The sequence below is a fragment of the Heteronotia binoei genome, chromosome 6, assembly GCF_032191835.1.
Source record: "Heteronotia binoei isolate CCM8104 ecotype False Entrance Well chromosome 6, APGP_CSIRO_Hbin_v1, whole genome shotgun sequence".
In the NCBI taxonomy this organism is placed as follows: Eukaryota; Metazoa; Chordata; class Lepidosauria; order Squamata; family Gekkonidae; genus Heteronotia; species Heteronotia binoei.
Window position 1 is genome coordinate 120204430 of NC_083228.1, and position 24386 is coordinate 120228815.

At 42.2% G+C, this 24386-nt stretch overlaps 1 protein-coding gene across 1 annotated transcript in view; it reads right to left on the reverse strand.

Moving 5' to 3' along the window:
• Positions 1-3903: 3903 nt before the first annotated feature.
• The window catches only part of ZBBX (zinc finger B-box domain containing), a 54299-nt gene continuing 33816 nt past the window's right edge, over positions 3904-24386 (reverse strand). The window contains exons 10-20 of the mRNA XM_060242444.1: positions 22705-22825; positions 22114-22253; positions 20835-20935; positions 16921-16997; positions 16277-16425; positions 15254-15525; positions 13118-13280; positions 10550-10702; positions 9106-9357; positions 8114-8249; positions 3904-4137 (exon numbers count right to left, since the gene is read on the reverse strand). Of these exons, the coding sequence (XP_060098427.1) occupies positions 4065-4137; positions 8114-8249; positions 9106-9357; positions 10550-10702; positions 13118-13280; positions 15254-15525; positions 16277-16425; positions 16921-16997; positions 20835-20935; positions 22114-22253; positions 22705-22825 (1637 nt within the window). The 3' untranslated portion in view covers positions 3904-4064. The remainder of the gene's footprint in view (positions 4138-8113; positions 8250-9105; positions 9358-10549; positions 10703-13117; positions 13281-15253; positions 15526-16276; positions 16426-16920; positions 16998-20834; positions 20936-22113; positions 22254-22704; positions 22826-24386) is intronic.

Sequence of the window (24386 nt, forward strand, 5' to 3'; positions counted from 1 at the left end):
GATGGCGCCAGAGCAAACTAATTCATGCGGTAGTAGAACATCATGTGTGTGCAACTCTAAAGCCAGTAGCTCACAAAGTAGAATTTTTGCTCACGACTCCAAAGCTTAGAGGCAGTATTGCTCCAAACCAAATGAAAATGTCTCCTATAACCCACTGATAGCACGTGCAATTGATAAGTGATCCTTTGTTAATTTCTCACATTTTTAGCCCACTCATCCTGCAATGAGTTGTAAGATGGTTTTTAATGTAATTTATAACTATGTTGTTACCCACTGAGCCGTTATACAGGGGAAGGGAGGCCTATAAATCCAATATATAATCCAATATATAAATAAATATCTACTCTGAAGTTCTAGGAAGGATTCAAAACATGATTGTGAATTCAGAGATGTTAAGTTTCTTCTTAATGTTTATTAATGTGTTACTATATAAACTGTTTCTACACTCAAGTGTGAAAGTCTTACCTCCATGTATTAACAGCACAATTTAGGAAATGCCCAGCATCGACTGTTGCCAGTCATACACCAGACTGCTTCAACAGTGAAAGTATTCCAGGGCCACCTCCCAACTCCGGCACTATGTTCTCCAGCTCCTGAAGAGTGGGATAACTGCCTGGGTGACCAAAGTTCACAATTCCCATTATTGCATTGGACATTAAAACCGGGGCTCCAGAAAGCACTCAGAAGCACTGCCAGTGCAGACACCTTCCATCTTCCTAAGCAAGGACACAATGCATGCATTCCTCAGAGTACTTCAGAGCCACAGAGGTTTATAGATTACATGGCTAGGCTCATTCTATTTTATCCCCATTGTGAGAAACAGAGATGCTTCGACATCTTTTCTCATACAAATTCTGGACCAGATTCTGGAGTTCTGAATTACTCGATGCATGAAGAATTCTTCATTTTCCCTTTTATGTTTGCATTTCATACAGAACATCATGTGTGTGCAATTTGCCATAGCTTTCACTTTCTACATTTCATTCCCTTCCCTAAAAGACCAATATGTATGTGTGCACTGAAGGAGAAGGAGAAGGAGAAGGAGAAGGAGAAGGAGAAGGAGAAGGAGAAGGAGAAGGAGAAGGAGAAGGAGAAGGAGAAGGAGAAGGAGAAGGAGAAGGAGAAGGAGAAGAAGAAGAAGAAGAAGAAGAAGAAGAAGAAGAAGAAGAAGAAGAAGAAGAAGAAGAAGAAGAAGAAGAAGAAGAAGAAGAAGAAGAAGAAGAAGAAGAAGAAGAAGAAGAAGAAGAAGAAGAAGAAGAAGATATTGGATTTATATCCCGCCCTCCACTCCGAAGAGTCTCAGAGCGGCTCACAATCTCCTTTACCTTCCTCCCCCACAACAGACACCCTGTGAGGTGGGTGGGGCTGGAGAGGGCTCTCACAGCAGCTGCCCTTTCAAGGACAACCTCTGCCAGAGCTATGGCTGACCCAAGGCCATTCCAGCAGCTGCACGTGGAGGAGTGGGGAGTCAAACCCGGTTCTCCCAGATAAGAGTCCGCACACTTAACCACTACACCAAACTGGCTCTCCTAGAAAAAAACACCTCCCCAAAAACTTTGTTCTTGGAAGAAGTAGGAGCACAGCTGCAGCCGGAGATTTGGGAATATGCCAGTTTGTAGCCTAGGCTCTAACATGAGGTGTTGAATTTTGGCTTATCTGGGAGAGAGGAGAACAGTTTAAAATAGAGCCTTAGGAAGAGCCACTTCATTGCATGGCATTTTTTTTTCAACACTACAAGGAAAGGAACCTAAACAAAATCCCATCCCATTCCTTACTGAATTTATAAGCCTGGCCTCTTGAACCTTTGAAAAGTTAAAGAACAAAACAAAACACTAAAAGTTTTCTTTTTCAATAAAAAGAACATAACAATGGCCATAAATTGCATCATGAATAATTAGTACTGAGATTTCTTTTGATGGATATGCAAGATGCCATTTAATGCATTGTCTTTCAAGAGAAATGTTTTTGTAAGCCATCACAACATTAAAAAATCATACTCCAAATGCACAGTGGCCGGGGGACGGGGGTGTCTACAAATTGCAGTTAAAAAATCCAAAATGGTTTCTTGGTGATATGCCTCTAAAAATGTGGCTGCGGGAGAAAGAAAGAAAGAAAGAAAGAAAGAAAGAAAGAAAGAAAGAAAGAAAGAAAGAAAGAAAGAAAGAAAGAAAGGAAGGAAGGAAGGAAGGAAGGAAGGAAGGAAGGAAGGAAGGAAGGAAGGAAGGAAGGAAGGAAGGAAGGAAGGAAGGAAGGAAGGACAGACTACAGTAAACTAAAAAGTTGAGGGGGATTTGTGAATGAGGAAGACTTTTTTAAAGGAAATACTAGGCAGAAACCAACAGCATGTAGAAACAATAAGACAATACTGATTAGGGATTTCCAATGCAAACAGATACTGCAGAAAAAAAACCTTAACAACTGCTGCATCCCAAGACAAAGCAAGCAGAAAGAAACTCAAGACTGGTAAAATCTCTATGAAGTTACTTATATCATACAATCGATAAGACTGACAAAATAGGGAAAAATGATAATATACTATGAGAAAATGGTAGAATATAGCAAATAGGTTGTTATATGGATTTCTGAAGATATATCTATAGATCCTTATCGAGAGAGAGAGATCTTTAAGCTGCCATGCCACACATATTTCTAAGCCATTATGCCATATATATTATGTCACATACTTTTTAAACTATTGTGCCATTTATCTTCATATACTGACCAAAGAATGTCCTTACTTTCTGTAAAATTGTCTCTTACATTGTTTTTGGTAGTTACATTTCTTATGTGTTTTTCCCCATTCCCCTTTTTTCATGTTTTATTCCCTTAAAAACCTTAAAATAAGAATAAAAAAATAAAAGCAAGAAAGTGAAGGCTGGACTCAGTCCTCCCAGACAGATGACTACCCCTGACCAAACTCCATGTGTGCAGCTCCACAGCTCCTGCATCAGGCTATGCAGCTCAAGGAACTTACACATGCCTGAATGAGTTGCACACACTTTTCCTTTAGTTGGACCATGCCATGCCTAAGAAGGGAACAAGGTTTGCTCTTCAAAGATTTTGTGTGTGTGTGAAAGAAAGCCAGAGCGAAGACACAGCACATAAACCTACTCTTTCCACCACAATCATATGGCAAAATTTTAATCTTGCTATTTTAGATTTCTCTCAGGCTGTACTGATATGGGGATTTGTATTCAATGCCACTCCTATGCTGAAGATGGCTCCCAAAACTGAACAATAAATGCAGCAGAGTTTTAAACATACACACATACAATTTAGAAAGCCATTCACTACTTAAAAGTTAGAATGTGCGGCAATAAAATAATAATAACTCACTCAAGAAGCACCTGATGTAAAAAAAAAAAAATCTTACCCTCCTGTTTTCAAGTTAGAAGCTCAATTAAAGGAGGAATGCTGCATGACCTCTACAAAAAAACCCTGAGTAACAGTATTGTCTTGTAGAAGGCTGGTACCGTAAAATAGGTGGAATCTTTGAAAATACTGCTTCTTGAAGTCATCATTTCAATCTGACAGTGAAAAGGGATAGTCTATAATGGCTGGCTTCGTGGAACATGCAGCATGATTTGACTGGCGTGCCAGGCCAGCCCTGGTGGTGGAAAGTGCCGTCAAGTCACAGCTGCCTTATGCCGACCCTGTAGGGGTTTTCAAGGCAAGAGACATTCAGAGGTACTTTGCCATTTGCCTGCCTTTGCATAATGACCCCGGTCTTCCTCGATAGCCTTCCATTCAAATACTGACTAGGGCAGACTGCTTAGCTTCCAAGATCTGATGAGACTGAGCAAGCCTGGGCCATCTACATCCGGGATTGCTAAACCTAGGGGAAAATGAATTGTCTTTTACAAAGAAATGCCCTAGGGAGAATTGAAATAGGAAAGGCAAGCATTTGTTTGTTTGTTTTGGTTTCAACATGTATTTTATTTGTGCCATGTAGATTTGTTTGCGCATGAGCTCAAGTTAATCCACCAGACTCAAGACCAGCACTTTGACCTGATGGTTTTACGGAATGCAAAGAAAAGATGTTGGCAGAGCCGAGTCCTATACTTTCAACGTAATTCCATCACCTGCTGCTTGTCCTGCCAAAGGTCTTCCTCGTCATCTGTATAATCATCGTATACTCTAAAAAATAATAATAAACGGTTCACTTGTTTGTCTCTAGAAACCCAATCTCAAGCAAGGTTATGATAGATAACGTGATAAATTATGCAATAACAAAAAGGCATAAACAAGTATTGTAGTTCTTTGTGGGCTGGTATAACCATAGAATAGCTACCCATAAATTGTTTTTAAGGCTGGAAAGCCCCGATTTCTGCAGACTTTTTGCCAAATGCTGAGCAAATGCAAAAAAATAAACACACGCACACATTTTCTACACAGGATAACATGACTAATAAGTAATAGGAAACAACTACATCCCTGCAATTATTTTTCTGATTCACTGAACACATAAAAACAAACAGCTAATCCGAGTAAAACACAAATTAATTCCCATTTAATTACCGCAACAATTTTTATTGTGTGACCTACACCTTAATTTTTAAGAGTTCCATCCAAAAGATGCTATCCTGCTCAGAAGCTCTGTTCAAAGGAAAGCCATTGAAGGGTAGAGATTTTGAGTGTCAGAGTAGAATCTGGGAGATCCAGGTTAAAAATCACCATCCAGCCATGAAACTCACTGGGTGTCAAGATCTCATCACTCTTAAAGCAGGATGGAATCTCCTTGGAGAAGGAGAATTTCCTTCCTCCCCAACAGTTTATTTATTTTATTTATTACTTTAAATTTCTATCCCACTCTCTCCACAAGCAGACTCAGGGTGGCTAACAACATTCATTTTAAAAACCAATTAAAAATAGCTACAGTTTAAAATTATTTAAAAACATTTCATTTCATGGGGCTGTATCACTACAATATAATATAAGCGGTGATCATATGGTACTCTATAAGGATGTAGGGTGGCAGCTCTCTCCCGGTTAGATCTCAAAGGCCTGTCAAAACAGTTCGGTCTTACAGGCCCTGCAAAAAGTAGAGAGATCCCGCAGGGCCCTTATGGCCTCTGGGAGAGCATTCCACAATTCTGGTGCTGCCACCGAGAAGGCCCTAGCTCACGTCAGCCACAACCTAGACTCCTTTGGTCCAGGGATGGACAATAGATTTTTTGTCCCTGAACGCAGTGCTCTCCATGGAACATGTGAAGAAAGGTGGTCCCGCAGATAGACAGGCCCCTGACCATAGAGGGCTTTGAAGGTCAATACCAACATCCTGAAATGGACTCAGAACACAATAGGTAGCCAGTGCAGCTCTCTCAGCACTGGCCAAATGTGCTCCCACTGGGGGAGCCCCATTAACAGCCGTGCTGCAGCATTCTGCACTAGCTATAGTTTCCGAGTCAGCGCCAAGGGTAGCCCCATGTAGAAAGCATAACAGTGATCTATTCTTGAGGTGACCTTAGCATGGATCACCATTGCTAAGTCATCGCGCTCCAGGAAAGGGGCCAACTGCCGCACCTGCCAAAGATGAAAAAAGGCAGATCTAGTAGCGGCTGCTACTTGGGCCTCCATTGTAAGAGAGGACTCAAGGAGCACACCCAAGCTCTTGACCTTAGGGGCTGGTATTAGTGACACCCCGTCAAGAACCGGCAGAGGGATCTCCCTCCCTGGACCACCCCAGCTCAGGTAGAGAACCTCCGTCTTCGTCAGATTCAGCTTCAACCGACTCAGCCTGAGCCAAGATGCTACGGCTTGAAGAGCCAGGTCTAGATTTTCCGGGGTATAGTTGGACTGACCACCCATCAATAGATAAAGCTGGGTGCCATCTGCATATTGGTGACATCCCAGCCCATACCTCCTGACAATCTGGGCAAGGGGGTGCATATAGATGTTGAATAACATTGGGGACAGAACCACACCCTGTGGCATACCACATATAAGTGGGTGCCTTCGGGATGATTCCTCCCCTATCACCACCCTTTGTCCCCGATCTTGGGAGAAAAGAGGCCAACCACTGTAAGGCAGACGCCTGAATCCCCACGTCGGCAAGGCAGCTAGTCAGTAGCTGGTGGTCAACCATATCAAATGTGGCTGACAGATCTAATAATAACAGTACCGCTGAGCCGCCCTGATACAGATGTCACATGAGGTCATCTATGAGGGTGACCAGAACCGTCTCCGTCCCGTGACCTGGTCGAAAGCCAGACTGGAATGGATCCAGTGCTGAAGTGTCATCCAGGAATCCCTGTAGCTGAGTTGCCACTGCCCGCTCTATAACCTTACCCAAAAAGGGAAGGTTTGATACCGGCCGATAGTTCGGCAATATGGCCGGATCTGCAGATGGTTTATTCAAGAGGGGACAGACCACAGCCTCTTTAAGAGGTGTGGGAAAGATCCCTTCTACCAGGGATCTGTTGACAATACCCTGTAGTGGCTCACGTAACTGTGCCTGGCTAGCTTTTATAAGCCAGGACGGGCATGGATCCAACCCACAGGTCATAGGGCATACAGCAAAAAGGATCCTATCTACTTCCTCCAGGCTGAGTCCATGGCACACCAGAGATTTCAAGCATCTTAAGTCCCCAGAAGAAATCAACAAACTCACCATGCAATAGCAGCCTCTATCAAGGGAGGCAGTGCAGATGGAGAACGAGGAATCCACTGGCTGAACCCCATTTGCTGCCTGAACCTTTACAGTCCCCTGCCTTAAGAGCAAAAATGGTGGGGAAAGCAAGAGGAGGAGAAGGAGTGCACATCTGGAAGTCTAGAGTATCCAGTAACCAATACTGTTCATGAAGAGAGCACAAAAGCTGAGTGGGCTCAAGGTGCCCAGAACACTGAATGTCTCCTCGCTGGTTTCTCAAGATACCTGATCCTATCAATGGCTCCCTCCACTGATCCATTCACAGTTGCCAGCCTACAATCCCCTTGCCTGAGAGAAAGTGCTAGACAGTTTGGAAATGGGATATTAGGTGACTTTAGGTCTAATCTGTCATGCAGGACACTGGGTGACCTTTTTAGCTAGATCAATGCCACAGAGCTGCTGTTAATCAGCTTGTCACGAAAGCAAAACAGACAAGAGGACAGCCACATTTATGGCTGAGTTCTTGGGAGCAAGGACAAATAAAACTGCGACAGACAGGGAACTCCTTCCTTGAATGGAACGTGCCTCACTGAATCAAAGGGTATCTAACTTCATGTACAAAGCACATTTTCCTGATTTTCCTTTAAGACCCCCCCCACACACACACTCCAAAAGACCATGATAAGGGAAGCTAATGGACACCTAAAGAACCTCTAGAGCAAAAAACTAGGTACCACCTATGCCCAGAGATCAACACAAAAATAGTCAGAAAATCAAGAGGGGGAGTTCCAGTTTGCAAAGGATATCTGCCTCTGATCAGAAGGTTCATTTTCAATCCTCTTTTTGCTTCAGTTCTCTTTTTGGAACCAAGTTAGGAGGAGACAGGGGAATCTGTAGCCTGACATTTATTGCCCTAGTTGTAGGTCTCATAATACCAACAAACTACAGAAAATTAGGGCACATGAAAAAGAATTCGCCCTAGGCAACCAAAAGGGAAAAAAACTGTGTGTTGTATCAAAGAACAAAAGTAGGCTTACTGAAAGCTCGGGTACACTGCTATTGGCCCTTCTTAAATTTGTATCTTTGGTGGGTAGAAGGCCCCATCGTTTTGGGTCACAGGAGTAGGCTCTGCAAAAGCCTCTGGTGCAACCCTGGAGAGAAACAGCCAGCTTCCATAAAGGAGGAAAAAAGTATCCTGCGCAAAGTTCTCCTGAAAAGACAATTTTTTTAAAAAAAAGAGGCTGATTTCGAAGCTTGTACAATTTAATATATCTCAGTGAAGGGAAGGTGAGATGATAATTACAAAACTATATTACATTAGCAAATAATTAGGACAAATAAGCCTGCATGTGAGTGCCATTCCTCTGGCAACCATGGAGACCTGCTGTAGTGCTTGCAGAGAAATTTCAGCATTCAAAAGCAGGCACTTCATACCCAAGGAAGCCTGCCTTATGCCAAAATTGGCATGCCGAGTTCTTTATATATAAAAATAAATTTATACAGTGAAGGCAAACTTAACCTTACCGTATAGTGTCACTTTGACTGTAGTCTTTTATTTCATGGTTGTTATAAAAGGCTGTACAAGTGCGACTTGTCACCTTTGAACGTCTGTTGAGGGCAGGTGAATCAGACAAGACCCCACTGAGTTTCGGCTGAAGATCTGAAATTTTGTATACATTTTTTAGCAGTAGGCAATGGTAACACTAAGACATCTAAAATTCTCATACAGCAGGAGACAGAGCCAGGCATTCTTTTCATTTGCTTTTTTTAAAAGCAAAAAAAGTGGAACATTTTGTGCATTACCAATAAGAAAACATCCTCCAAGTTGAAACAGCGCTAGAAACCCTCCAACATAGCAAAAGCCCTTGCTATCTAACGGCTTCTATTAAGCATCTTTCCCCTTGGGAGCTGGTTCAGCACTTTAGAGCTAAATTGGAAGTGCCAGGAGCAATACAGGGAAAAAGATACCATATTTAGCAGGCTTGCATGCGATGTTCCTTCATGAGGATGGCCTCGCGCTCTTTGAACCTAGAATTCTCCCATGCTAAATGCAGATTCTAAAAGGTGTATTATTTGCTCACCCTGAACATCTTTCCCCAATTCCCTAGTCTCCTTTGAGGAGATAGGAAACAAAAGGAAAGCTGTGCTTGGGCAGACCAATTACCTGATCAGCAGTGCCTTCTTCCTCTCTAGGACCCAATAAAGAAATAAGCAGGAAGACTAAATAGCAATGCTACATCTGGACCAACAGCTCTTATGCATCTATTCTTTCAGCAACTGCATGATAAGGCAAGAGAATTAATAATAATAATAATAATTTTTAATTTATATCCCGCCCTCCCCACCGAAGCAGGCTATAGTGTTGACTCTATTCCAATTTTCTGGACTATTTACTACTTTAAAAAATATGGAGCATGAAAATGCCAAGCCGAACACACGTGCATGCACAAAATAGATAATCAAGCTACTAAAAATACACCTTTTAGAATGGGTGTTTAATAATATTGTAAAAATACCTGCATTAGTTTGCAATTCACTTTCTAAGTCTGCTAAAGCTTGTTGGTCCATGATATCTTCCAAGAAGGGATCATTGCGCTCAGTGACATCAATGTCTTCAATTTCTGAAATTTCAGAAGCGGCTCGAGATAAAGGTGCAGCCGGTGAACTCCTGGGTCCTCTCTGAAGGGCTGAAGAAGGACGAGAGCTGTCTTGCGCAGCAGGGCTGTAGAAGGGTCTGTTTGATGAAAAAGGCCTTGGAATAGCCTTTGCTGAAACATACATATGAAAGACATACATATGAAAGACTTTGTTGTTGCGGTCTCATTTGGAGTACTGTGTGCAGTTCTGGTCGCCGCACCTCAAAAAGGATATTATAGCATTGGAGAAAGTCCAGAAAAGGGCAACTAAAATGATTAAAGGGCTGGAACACTTTCCCTATGAAGAAAGGTTGAAACGCTTGGGACTCTTTATCTTGGAGAAACGTTGACTGCGGGGTGACATGATAGAGGTTTACAAGATAATGCATGGGATGGAGAAAGTAGAGAAAGAAGTACTTTTCTCCCTTTCTCACAATACAAGAACTCGTGGGCATTCGATGAAATTGCTGAACAGACAGGTTAAAACGGATAAAAGAAAGTATTTCTTCACCCAAAGGGTGATTAACATGTGGAATTCACTGCCACAGGAGGTGCTGGCGGCCACAAGTATAGCCACCTTCAAGAGGGGTTTAGATAAAAATATGGAGCAGAGGTCCATCAGTGGCTATTAGCCACAGTGTGTATGTATATATAAATTTTTTTTGCCACTGTGTGACACAGAGTGTTGGACTGGATGGGCCGTTGGCCTGATCCAACATGGCTTCTCTTATGTTCTTATGTTCTAAGAACCCAATTTAAAAAATCCTGTCATCTATAAAATTTTCCGTCAATTCCTTCTTAACTCAAGAAAATATATCGCCTACATCGCCGGTACCAAAGTGTTTTTCAGCACACTAACCAGTGTACTTCCATACCTGGAAACAGTTTCAATCTATACGTGAAGCTTGCCCCTCAAGTCTTCTAGGTAAAGTGATTTACAGTGCCATCTTAAACAGAGTTACATATCTTTAAAACCACTGAAAGGTCCAACTGTACTTAGGATTACATTCTTAAAACGCTTCATTGTACGTCTGTAAGTCCTATGGAAAAGTTCTACAAGGCCTACCCTGATGCGGCTGCTACAGATTGCCCTCGAAATGCTCAACATACAGTAATGTTGATTTTGCAGCTCGTCACACCATAATGCAATGATAATTAAGTCAAAGCATTACAACTTAACTTCCCTCCTCCCATGTCTTCACTTGTCGCATTTGGAAAAGATCTGGCACAGCAAACAGATTTCTCTCTATAAAATGAAAAAATTAACTTGTTGGGTCTAGAATCCAATTGCAGTGCAAACGTGCAGCTTTAGCAATGATCTTACCACTGTGTGAGACTGAAAATGAAGCTCTAGCACCTGGGCTCTGTCGTTCCAATCTACTAGACGGCCCGGCAAGCTCCAGGTTCAAGACATCCTGCACTACAGTTTCATCAGCACACTCACTAAAGCTGAAGTCCTTGATCCATTGGTCAGACCCTGAAGTTGGAAATACAGATACAATTATGAGAATTAGAACCTCCAGGCAAAGCAGTTATACTGGTAACATGCCTCTGCTTTAGAAGGCACCCGTAGAGATTATGCATTTGCATCTATGACAGACTGCACTTTTAACAAGCTTAAAAGTACTGTACAAACAGGTAAAGGGCTGTGAAGAGTTAATCCTTCACAGAGCCACGAAACCTTGAGTGACAGGCTGTTCCAAGGAATCTGATTGGTTAGCATCAGCTGAGCAGAGAAAGACTTGAGAGCTGCATGCTGAGGAGAGAGTCAATCAAGATTTCTGCCTTGACTAAGTTGTCTGATTTCTGGGGGGAAGTTGGCAAGAAAGTTTGGGAAGCAGGCAAAGACTCCTATTCAGGCCAAGGAAAGAGGATAAATACTCTAATGAGAGGAGAATTTCCCTACCTAGTCAAACAGGGAATTACCTCTGAAGAGTACAGAGATTCTGTTCTTGTGCGGTTAGAAACTGCCCTTGGACACCATAAGAGTCAGTTAAAAACTCAAGACAAGTACTAGTGTTTCAAGATATGGGGGTTGGGTACTGGAAAGAGTGTACCAGGTTTCTGGAAATCAAAAGAGTCAGCGAATACTCAAAGAAAATGTCCTGGAGTGTTTGGAAAACTTTGGAACCAACACCTCTTAACATAAATATTTACGTAATTGTGAATAGCTTAAGAAACTCTTATTAGTTCGAAATATTAGTCAATTAGTTTGAGAGGGAGGGCAGGAAGGGTTGCATCAGTGCTTAGTTCTTGTGGCCCTTTCTTATATGCCCAAGGGAATGCTGATTGCCACTTTGGGGTCAGGAAGCAATTCTCTCCAGGCTAGTTTGGCCAGGGATCCTGGAGGAGGCTTTTTTTGCCATCTTCTGGGCATAGAGCAGGGTTAAGTGTAGGGGTGAGGGGGAGGTATTTGTGAATTTCCTGCATTGTGCAGGGGGCTGGACTAGATGACCCGGGAGTCCCTTCCAATTCTATGATCCTAAACAGGTCTATTTAGAATCCTACTGATAGTTACTCAAAAGTACTTTCTCCCAGGAAAGTGTTCTTAGGACTGCACTGCCAGCATGTCTAAGAGATCACAAAATGACATAGAAGAGGACTGTTATAATAGTACCACGACTGGTAGAACAGGATACTTTCATTAAACTGGGTCACCCTCTAAACTATGGAGTCTTGTGAGCAAAAATTCTACTTCGTGAGCTACTAGCATTAAAGTTGTGAGCTATTTCATAAATTAGCTTGCGCTGGGGCCATTGTTCCTGAGCTAAGACAAAAATGTGCGCACCGGAGGCTAAAAACCTGTGAGCTAACTCACACTAAATCAGCTTAAAGGGAACACTAGTTACCATCTTCTAGTTACTTTCCTGGGAGAAAGCCCTTTTGAGTAACTATCAGTGGGATTCTAAATAGACCTGTTTAGGATCATAGAGTTGGAAGGGACTCCCGGGTCATCTAGTTCAGCCCCCTGCACAATGCAGGAAATTCACAAATACCTCCCCCCCCACCCCTACACTTAACCCTGCTCTATGCCCAGAAGATGGCAAAAAAGCCTCCTCCAGGATCCCTGGCCAAACTGGCCTGATGGAATGGTAGTGGCCAGTCCTGCTAATTAACAGCTGCAACCTAGTAGTTCCAGACTGTAAATCCAAATAACCTGGAAATGCCAACTCTATCATCCATGCTTCTAATGCAAAAGTTTGCCATAGAAGAACACCCCCCTCAAAAAAAAGTACAAATATATTTTAAATGGTTGCATAGTTTGTTCAATAAAAACTAAGCTACCTTGTTCACTCAAAGCAATGATTTCTGACAGGGAGGGACGGTGGCTCAGTGGTAGAACATCTGCTTGGTAAGCAAAAGGTCCCAGGTTCAATCCCCGGCATCTCCAAAAAAGGGTCCAGGCAAAAAGGTGTGAAAAACCTCAGCTTGAGACCCTGGAGAGCCGCTGCCAGTCTGAGTAGACAATACTGACTTTGATGGACCAAGGGTCTGATTCAGTATAAGGCAGCTTCATATGTTCATATGACCATTAATGGTTCAGTAACCATTTCCAAAACAGCTTAATACACATTACTATTAAAACAGAAAACATGCCTTCCTCAAAGCATAGCTTGAGAGAACAACCATTAAATCTTCAGGTGACTGGAATAACTGTATTTCTCCTTTACATAACATAGCTTAAACAAGAGAATGATGCATGTCTGTTTGCTCACACTTATGCCCATGTATGCTTGATTCATTCACACATGAACTACATCCTAGACTTGACTCATACAGATAAAGATAATGCTTTATACCTTAAATTGTAATAGAGGATACCAAGCCCTAAAAGTGTGTGTTCAGTGAATGACACATACAGAAATGGGGAACTTTTGTTTTCCATTCGTACCTGAAAATGAAATGCCCTTGCTTGGAGATTGCCTGGCTGTCCGTGGTGAAGAAAACAAGTCCGCCATAACTTCCTGAGAGCTTGTACTCATTGCAAAGAATCCCTCAAGTCCTCGATATGGGACACAAATGGGTTTCTCTTTTAAGGCCACTTCTTTCAACAACTGAGATGACACAAAGGGGATTGGAAAGGTAAAACCACCGGCTATTTTGAAACCACACTGTGTGGACTTCCACTGCAGGCTGCATTTTAAAACTATAAAGCCTTCTATGAGCCTGTGAGATAAAGTTTAACCAAGGTTTGCTGCCTTAATCCTGGTTCACGATCCCGAATAAACAATGACATCAAGACCACCCATCTGAACTACCTGTTACTTCATGGGTACAAAGGCCAGAGAGGAAGAAAAGCCTAGTTTCCCTCAATGTACATGTAATATGTAAAAACCAGCATATACAAATGAATCTTGAAGTGGGTTCTCGAGCGATACATTTGCATTTGTCATAATTATGTACACACAATACTTAACTATGATTAATGCAAATGTATGACTTGAGAACCCTCCTCAAGATTCATTTTTACATGCTGGTCTTCAACTAAGGTTCAACCATGGTTAAGGGAAATAAACTGTTTGTAAGATTAATGTCTGCGCAGGGCCTAAAAGCATATGAGCTCAATACAATTGCTCTTTAAAATGTCATAAAAATATAAGGGAAAAGTCAAAAATTATCCACATGTATTATCTTGGCCCCTCTCATGCAGCACAAATAGTTTAAGTAAATTTGGAGACACTGAAATTTGCTTAGTTACTCAGGATTGCCTTGATGTATAACAATGAAGCATAGATTTTTCAAAAGGTCACAGGAACTGCAATGCCTCCACTATTATAAACCTAGAAACAATGCCTACCTTGCAAGGGAATCACTTTTATGTTCTCAGTACCCAAGGAACTTCAAAGAATAACTGAAAATTCTCTTATCACATAGCAAACCAGTTTTCCTTCAATATCAGGGTCTAACAACATGAGAGAGCCACAACTGACTCAAGCCACCAGGCAGCGTCCTTTTTACCCCTCTCTTTTGTCAATTATTAAGTGGCTGTAGCTCTAACTGGGCAAGCATATAATGGCCTCTCTGACTTGGCTTCTGCTTTCAGATTTTTCCCTGATAGAAGGGGGAAGAGTTCATACAAATACTATATACAACTTACATAGAGAACATGAGTCAAACTATCTGAGCAAGGCATCAGAATGACAACGGTGAAAGAAGTTGGGGGAATTAAAGATGCAATCCCAGTCAAATATTTCCTGTTCACATAGTAACTTTATGAAAGGGTTCGTGAGCAAACCGCAACAGGCTGTCCTAATTTCCTACCGGATTCTGCTCACAGAATCATCCATGGAAGATGCTTCCATGTGCATGCAATAACGGGATCCCCTTGAAAAGTCAATAGGTGAATGGAAAAGGCCTGGAAAGGCATCGTACACATTTCCTAAATAACATATTTTACCTGGAAAGGCTACAGGGCAAGGGTAAAGAAGTATAAATCCTCTTCAGAGAGAACGGAGGAAGCATCTTGCACATAAACACACATGAAACTGCCTTATACTGAATCACACTATCAGTCCTTCAAGGTCAGTAATGCCTATTGTGACTGGCAGTGGCTCTTCAGGGTCTCAGGCAGAGGCCTTTTCATAACACCTACTGTGTGGTCCTTTTTTTCCATTCACCCATTGACTTCATTGCTCTGAGCCCGTTAGGGGAGGGTGAGATACAAATACAAATAAAATCCAAGCCTAAAAGCTGGAACAGTTGTTACTTTCCCCCTCTTTATTCTATGTTACATTCCATCCAATCATGTTTTTAATTGGAGATGCTGGGAATTGATAGTGGGACCTCCCAAATGCAAAGCAGAGGCTCTTCCAGTGAGCCACAACCCTTCCTATGCGGTCACTTTTCTTGCTTTTCCTCCTCTCAGCCAACTGATGTCCTTGCACAAACAAATTCCTTTAGTCCCCACGGTGCAAAAAATGGTCTTATTCTGTGAGTTAGGCTAAAAGCGAGCTAGAAATGTATTCTTACTGCAAATTTGAAAAACAGTTCAGTGAAAAGTGAAGAGGAACAATTGGTTCTTTTTTACCATGGAACACTCAGTAGTTACTGATGAGGCTTCCCTCAACTCTAGCGCTCTCTCGCAGTCCTTAGGAAATTCTATCAGAGGGGAAGATTCACAAGGAGCCAACTCAAGAGAACTCGAAATCTGCCCCAGTGACATGCAGGAGCGATTCTTTTTCCCTACAATGGCTTCTTCTTTTGTTGCAGCTCTTTCATAAGGAATGCTGGAAACTTCTTCGGTACTGGAAGGATCACAAAGAACATCCGTTCTTCTTGATTGTACAGAAGGTGAGCTTGCTAAGGGAGGGGGGGGGGGGAACACACACATTATGTCAATTTAAATCCCTGCATGCAGTCTCTCAAATCATTATCTTAAAACAGCCCATTAAACACACAAGTTATGTCAGCTCACACATAAAACGAGGAATGTGAATTTAGACAGAAGCCGTTGTTGTTATACAAATGGCTGGTTGCGGTCTCCTTCTTTATTTTGGCTATTTCCAAATTCAAAGGTAATTTTAAAAGTTAATTAAAAACACAAATAAGTTCAGGCCACAGGAAAAACTCCTTCATCCAAACCTAAACGCTGGAGCAGTTTTTTTCCTTTCCCCCCTCTTTATTCTGTTACAGTTCATCCAATCATGTTTTCATTAAACAAGTTATTATTTGATGGCAGATGCTTGGATAACATCTGTGTGACATCCATTTCAGTGCTCATCTAGCACTTCTGATCTCAGCAGTGCTGGTTTCAACAGAGGCAGCTCTGTACCCATCTGTATCAGCTATGGCAACAATCTGGGGTGAACCCTTTTCCAACCCAATTTTGCCAACTAGTAGTTCTACAAAACACTGCTCAGCTAGGCACACCGGCAGCTGCCAAGATGATGTGCCTTTGAGAGCAGACATAGAAACTGCCTCTAAATGCTAGATCCAAGTGATAAAACTCTGTGCTTTTGAAGTGTGAACAAGCACTAGATAATGTAACTATAGGCAAAAAACAATGTTGACACAAGTCCTCTGACAGCAAAAGCTGATGTTTCAAGCTTACCTCTAGGAGTTTCTTCATGTTTATTACGAAGAAAAGTTAAATCATTTTCTTTGTCAACTGCAGAAGAAAGAGGTGACCTCGTGGGAACATCGACAGCTTGTGCCAGAAAAATGTCTGGTTCAGTTTTGTGATTTTCTGACGTGGTGCCGCTTGGTGTATATGGGGAAAATTGGAACAGGAATAAAAATGACCAGATTGTCACACAGAAAGTCTCCCCCTACAGATCTGTGTATGTTGAAAATACATATGAATTGCATATTAAGATATTTTTAGTTCAGAAGGCCTTTGGCACTCTGGAAATCATCTGTCATGATGATTTTATCCTGGAGCCATTTCATACAGATCACTCACAATATACACTCAAGTAACTGGAAAAAGGCAGCATGGAAACACAAATATTAGCTACACATTTAGAAAAGAAGAAAAACTATAAAATGAAACCATGTTAGCCTTTCTCTTTTTATTACTAAAATGTATTATTTTATGGGGAACTCTGAAGTGAATCCACTTGCTAAGCAGCAAAGATCTGGGCTGCCCAGTACAATTCTCAATGGATATTCGCTAAGCAGTTTCAGGGATGCTGACCAAAATTAATCTGGGCAGCCGGGTGCACCCATACATCACAACCAGGTCAAAATCATTACCTGTAGTCATCAAACTCTTCAAACCCAGTTTCCATAATCACAAAGTCAGCAGCTTCTTCTGCCTCCTCCTCGCAAGTCTTATTAAAAACAAATATAAATGTATATTTTTAAAAATCAGATCATTCCATCCTGAAGGCTCAAACATAGAACAATGTAGCCCTGGCTTAGCTAGCCCAGAAAAGCCCAATCTCATCAGATCTCAGAAGTTAAGCATGGCTGGCTCTGCCTAGTACCTGGGTGGAAGACCTCCAAGGGATATCAGGACCATGACACAGAGGCAGGCAATAGCAAGCCACCTCTCTGAAAGTCCCTTGCCTCCAAGCCCCACTAAGGATCACCAGAAGTCAGCCATGACTTCCAGGCAGGCACGCACACATGCCCACAAAAACCATTCACAAAAAAAGCATTTAACAATATTGTCATCTGAAATCTAAAAGGGGATTTTGTTATGAATGAGCATAAGCCACTATAAAATTATGGCTGCCCAAGTATCAGGGAGCCTGTTTGGTGTAGTGGTTAAGTGTGCCTCTTATCTGGGAGAACGAGGTTTGAGTCCCCATTCCTTCACTTGCAGCTGCTGGAATGGCCTTGGGTCAGCCATAGCTCTTGCAGAGTTGTCTTTGAAACGGCAGCTGCTGTGAGAACTCTCCCACCCACCACACAGGGTGTTTGTTGTAGGGGAAGAAGATAAAGGAAATTGTAAGCCGCTCTGAGACACTGATTCAGAGAGATGGACGGGGTATAAATCTACGGTCTTCTTCTTCTAAAATTGCTCCCCCACTTTCCTCTTTCCCTTACAAAATGGAGAGGAGGAGCCAATTGGAATCTAATTACTTGCTATGCCTTTCTTTTTACGTAGCATGAATGGAGGCAAGCCCATTTTAAGTGAGCAGAATCCTTATTTATTGCTGCTGATATCAAATGACCAGTTTTTCTCTCGCACAGACAGCTATGCGCAGTATTGTGCCAACAGATTATATCCAGCACTTGATCGCTAAAAGGCAAGGTGCCAAGATTGAGAGATACCTTTTGCCGGCTTCCTAATTCCAGATCTGAAGTAGCAGCATTATGCTTACTGGCTGCCAAAGCCAAGTTACTAAGGATAAACTCAAAGGCACACTCTTTCTGCATCGTCACCTTCCATATCTCAAGACTGAGCTCTGGTGCAGAATGCAAGTTCTTGGAAATACTCCAACTCATGAGAACAGCCCTGCTGATAAAACCAGAGGCCCACCTAGCCCAGAATCTTCTCTCACACAGTGGCCAACTCACTACCCTGAAGGTCCAACAAGCAGGGCACAGAGATCAAGGTCCACCCCCCAATGTTGCCTCCTAGCACCAGGATTCAGAAGGTTTATTGCATCTGAATATGGAGGATCCCTTTAGTCACCACGGCTAGCAGCCACTGATGGACTTCTCCTCCATGAAGCTGTCTCAAAACAAGTATGTGGCAGACATATTATGTCAGGAAATCCAGGAAAACATGCATTAAGCATATTCTGTGTCTCTCTCTCTCGGCTTGGCTTCGCGAACGAAGATTTAAGAAGGGTGCAATAGTCCACGTTTGCTGCAGGCTCGCTGGTGGCTGACAAGACCAATGTGGGACAGGCAGGTCCGGCCACAGCGGCTGCAGGGAAAAGTCTGATTTAGGGTTGGTCCTGTAGCAGTGCGATTCTTCCTCAATCTCCTTTTGTCCTCAAGACCAGCTATGCGTGCATTCTCAAAGGAAGAGACAGCCTGGTGGATGGTGTGCCTCCATGCTTTGCGATCTGAGGCTAGGTCAGACCACTGGTGATGGTTGATGTGACAGGTGCTAAGGGATTTCTTCAAGGAGTCCTTGTACCTCTTCTTTGGTGCCCCTCTATTTCGATGGCCGGTGGAGAGTTCGCCATACAGGGCAATCTTGGGAAGGCGGTGGTTTTCCATCCTAGAAATATGCCCTGCCCAGCGCAGCTGCGTCTTCAACAGCAGTGCCTCGATGCTGGTAACCTCTGCCCGCTTGAGGACTTCAGTGTTGGTCACAAAGTCACTCCAGTGGATGTTGAGGATGGTGCGAAGGCAGCGCTGATGAAAGCGCTCAAGGAGTCGCAGGTGATGACGGTATAAAACCCACGATTCGGAGCCATAGATGAGGGTTGTCATCACAACCGCTTTGTAAACATTGATCTTTGTGCCTTTTTTCAGATGCTTGTTGCTCCACACTCTTTTGTGCAGTCGGCCAAATGCACGGTTTGCCTTTGCCAGCCTGTTGTCAATCTCCTTGTCGATCTTGGCATCTGAGGAGATGATGCACCCCAGGTAGCTGAACTGCTGGACTGTCTTCAGAACTGATTCACCCACAGTGATGCAGGGAGGGTGATAATCTTCCTGGGGTGCAGGCTGGTGGAGAACTTCTGTCTTCTTCAGACTAACTTCTAGGCCGAATAGCTTGGCAGCCTCTGCAAAGCAGGACGTCATATGCTGCAGAGCTGATACCGAGTGGGAGACAAGTGCAGCATCATCAGCAAACAGTAGCTCTCGGATGAGTTTTTCCATTGTCTTGGAGTGTGCCTTTAGTCGCCTCAGGTTGAACAGGCTGCCATCGGTGCGATAGCGGATGTAGACACCATCGTCCTCATCTAGATCTACTGCGGCTCTTTGAAGCATCATGCTAAAGAAGATCGTAAAGAGAGTTGGCGCGAGAACGCAGCCTTGCTTTACACCTGTGCCTATTGGGAAGGGCTCCGAGAGGTCGTTGCAGTGTCTGACTTGGCCTCGCTGGTCTTCGTGTAGCTGGATGATCATGCTGAGGAACCTTGGGGGACATCCTAAACGTTCCAAGATTTGCCACAGGCCTTTCCTGCTAACGGTATCGAAAGCTTTGGTAAGGTCGACAAAAGTCACATACAGAGCCTTGTTCTGTTCCCTGCATTTCTCTTGGAGCTGCCTGAGAACAAATACCATGTCGGTGGTGCTCCTGTTAGCTCTGAAGCCGCACTGGCTCTCTGGGAGGAGTTCTTCTGCAATGGTGGGCACCAGTCTGTTCAGGAGTATTCTGGCAAGGATTTTGCCTGCGATGGAGAGCAGGGTTATCCCCCGGTAGTTGGAGCAGTCTGACTTTTCCCCTTTGTTCTTGTATAGGGCGATGATGATTGCATCGCGAAAGTCCTGTGGTAAATCCACAGGATATTCTGTGTAGCACATTTTTAATCCCACCCTTGCTTTCTTAAGCTTAAGGTGGCATGTGCATGGTCCTCCACTCCTTATTTCATCCTCATAACACTTCTGTGAGGTAGCCAAATGAAGACTAATTAATTGGTCTGAAGTTACTCAAACGAGCTTCATGGCAGAGGAGGATTTGAACATGGGCCTCCCAGATCCATGTTCAACACTAACCACTATACCACACAGGCTCCCATTCATTCAGCAGCTTTCCATATGGGGTCTTCTTGCCAGTTTTGCCCTCTATTGCTTCAGTTTATGTCCCGATTTCTACACACATTTTTGTGTCCTTAGTTTTCACTTTGGGATTGTTGTTTTCCCCCTCTTTTCTCTCCAGTTCTTTTACCCCGATGTTTTCTTGGAAGCCAGTTCTGTCACAGGATTTCCCTTGTGCATAATGTTTTGCCAGTTTTCTTTATCCTACCCACCCACCTCTAGTCCACTGTTCAATGACTGGTTGCAGTAAAACTCCCTTCCTTCCAAAAAGATGACAGATTTTTTTTTCAGTGGCACTAAAATGTCTATATATTGCTGAAGCATTGTAACAATAGGCTTAGGAGGGAAAAATTCCCTGTCTTCATTTTTTTTAAAAATAAATGAAGATTAAGTTGTCTGAAATGGACACTGTGGAAGATCATATTATATATGTTTATAAGAGCTTTTAGCAGCAACAAATAAAACAGAATGGAACAGACTGTGCAATACGTACTTACATCTTCAAGGATCTCAATTTTCAGAGAAGGCTCAAGGTTTACAGGAACTGCCTCAGGCTCTTCTTTCCTAACATCTGCCCAGAATTTTTTCATCTCTTCAGCTGGAATAAAAAAAAACCCTGCCAGTTTTTTAAGAAAAGACTTGTACTATTGCATACGCCTGTGAAATACTATGCAGACAAACAACTCCAGATTAAGGAAACATGAAAGGACACTCTCTAGTTTCATATTCGAGGAGTGAGAGATTGAGATATCTCATTAAGATAACACAACTGATATTAAATTGGAAAATCCTAAAATAAAACAAGCATTTACAGTATCTCAGATCTCTGAGACGATAGTATTTAGGAAATCACATGAGTAAACTGAGAATACCAAAGCAATGCAACATTCCAGAAAGAGAAAAGAGGAGGAAATATAACCAGGGATTGTTTGAAGGGGGGAAAAGAGGACATTCAGATTCCCACATTTATAGTGCTATGCTCCAACAACCAATAGGCTGTTCAAGACACTCCTGTGAAAAAGGCACAGAAAGACCAACTCAACATCAGATAACAGGGATAACCACTTCGGCGATTAATATAACTGCACTAATATAATTAAAGTTATTATAGATAATTATTATAGATAATATTATGATGGAAGTACTATCTGAAATAATGCTACACTTCTTGAAATAACATATGAGACTATGAAATTAATTTATATATATAAATTATATATATATATGAGAACCTATTTTATTGTTTTCTTTTTAGTTCAAAAAATGCTGTTAAAAAGTACTCTTTGATTTAAATTTGACTATGATAACAGTGGTAATACTAAGATGTATTAGAACATATAATGAAATAATTTATCTTAATAATACTAACTAATAGTAATAAATGTCAGGCTTTAATAATAAGCACAGTATTCAGAAATTACTGAATATTATGTATCTTAAATGTCTACGTTAAATGTTCTATATTTACTTCAATGCTGTTCATCAATATAATACCTATAATTTCCCTCTGCCCTCTTTTCAGTACCGCTATTTTAATTAATAGTAAAAAGTTATCAAGAAAAAGAAAGAAAATGGATTTCACTGGTCTCTCAATCAATCCTCATCTGCTGCACTGACGCAGAGAAGCAGAAGGGACTGACATACACCACACACCGCAAGTGTTGGACTGAGCCCTGATAGTCATCTTCTCAAAAACCTGATTAACCAATCAGAGTCTTATAACGTCTTGCGTATGGGAATACTATTCTATATAATGGATCGAGAAGGCCAGCAAACCTGCTAAATGAGCATTTACAATTTCCTCATCCTCTTCTTCCTCTTCTCCAACCCAAGTAGTATCAGGAGCTTCATTTATCAGAGATTTGGTAGGTTTAAGTTCATCTCCTAGAACATCTGGCAACATCTCAAGTGGAGTTCTATAAAAATAAAAAAAGAAAGAAAGGCTTCAAAACTGTGGTAATATACCGCAAATCCTTTTTGTCTGCACACTGTGACTGAAGTTGGCCTTCAACCACATTGCCCAGCTCTTTTAAGAATGGCTGCATGTTATTGTTTGGTTCGAAGCCGAGTGCAGCAAATCACTGCAAGTCAATACTAAACCGCTATTCTTTTCAACACTAAAATTCATACCCCTAGTTTCTTCTGTGAACAGAGAAGTAAACAACATTTCAACTGCTTGCTAATTTAACAATATAATCCCCTAATATTAACTCATTCAATTTAATATTAGTAACATACTTAACTATAAAACAATAATTTCCAATAGCATTGTACAAATACTTCGATTTATAAAAATACAACATTAAAAGAGGAAACTAGATCAGGAAACACAGTTTCTTTTATGTGTGTAGGCAACTTCATGAATACCTTTTATATTTCTTAAGCCATAATTTTTCCATATATTTCAAGCTATCCTCTTCAAACTGAATTTCCACGGGTTTTTTCATAATTGGAGGACTTGTTTGTGCCTCACAGGTTTCTGTAATTTCTGTAAGAATATAGACAAATATATTAGCTACCACTCAAACATATTAATTTAACAACAGTTTCCCATAATCAGTGGTAACTCTTACATTCTAACAACAAAAGCATGTGTGTGTGGGGGGGGGGGGAGGAGGGAAATCTCAAAAAAAAAAAAAAACCCTCATTAATTGCTGGTCCAGTGAAAGCCCAATCCTGGCCATGCAGCCACTGCAGATGCTTCAGTTTGGTGTAGGGGTTAAGTATGCAGACTCTTATCTGGGAGAACTGGGTTTGATTCCCCACTCCTCCACTTGCACGTGCTAGCATGGTCCTGGGTCAGCCATAGCCCTAGCAGAGGTTGTCCTTGAAAGGGCAGCTGCTGTGAGAGCCCTCTCCAGCCCCACCCAACTCACAGGGTGCCTGTTGTGGGGAAGGAAAGTAAAGGAGATTGTGAGCCGCTCTGAGACTCTTTGGAGTGGAGGGGGGTTTTTAAATCCAATATCTTCTTCTTCACTGATCAATTATTCACACTTAATTTACCAGTGTAGATGCATGTTCAGTACTCAGCACCAGGAACTAGGAACATGCTATCTCAGAATTTCCTACTTCCACTGTCCAACCCAGATACATATATCAGACAAACACAACTGAATGTTTACAATCCTATGTAGGTAGCTAATAATGCTCCTAAGAGTATCCTAAGAGTACTGTGTGCTGCAGGGGTGAAAAAGGCAAACTCTATGTTAGGGGTGGCCAACGGTAGCTCTCCAGATGTTTTTTGCCTACAACTCCCTTCAGCCCCAGCCAGCATGGCCAATGGCTAGAGCTGATGGGAGCTGTAGGCAAAAAAAAAAAAATCTGGAGAGCTACCGTTGGCCACCTCTGCTCTATGTTATGGATTATTAAGAAAGGGATTGAGAATAAAATGACCAATATTGAAACGCCCCTATATAGATCTATGGTGCAGCCTCATTTGGAATACTGTACAGTGTAGAGTTGTCATGATCTTAGGCCTAGTGAGGCCTCCAAACTCTAGGGAAGTTTGTATCAGAGTAGCTACAGAGCCAACATTTCCCAAGATCCCTTCTGTCCCCGATTGGGCAGAAATTTTGGTGGGAAAACATGCCCAGTGGAGAACAGAGGGGTGGGATCTGAAAGGAAACAATAAAAGGCCTAGCTAGAGAGGGAGAAGTGTTCTCTCTAGAAAGACTGAGCTGGAGAGAAGTTAGAGATCCCTCATCCAAAGAGTCGTGAGTCAGTTGGAATCAGAAGGAAGGGAACATATAGTTAGTCATTTCAGGGCTTTTATTTTTCCTTCTACTATCTTTACTGTTTTCTATGTTCACTACTGCACTAAAAGTTACAACCCACTTGTTTGTTCTTGAGGACGTAACAATAAACTTATTGTTATACTGCCTAGGTTTTCATGCCTCTTTGGTCACAGATAAAAGAAGAAGAATTGCAGATTTATACCCCGCCCTTCTCTCTGAATCAGAGACTCAGAGCAGCTTACAATCTCCTTTATCTTCCTCCCCCACAACAGACACCCTGTGAGGTGAGTGGGGCTGAGAGGGCTCTCACAGCAG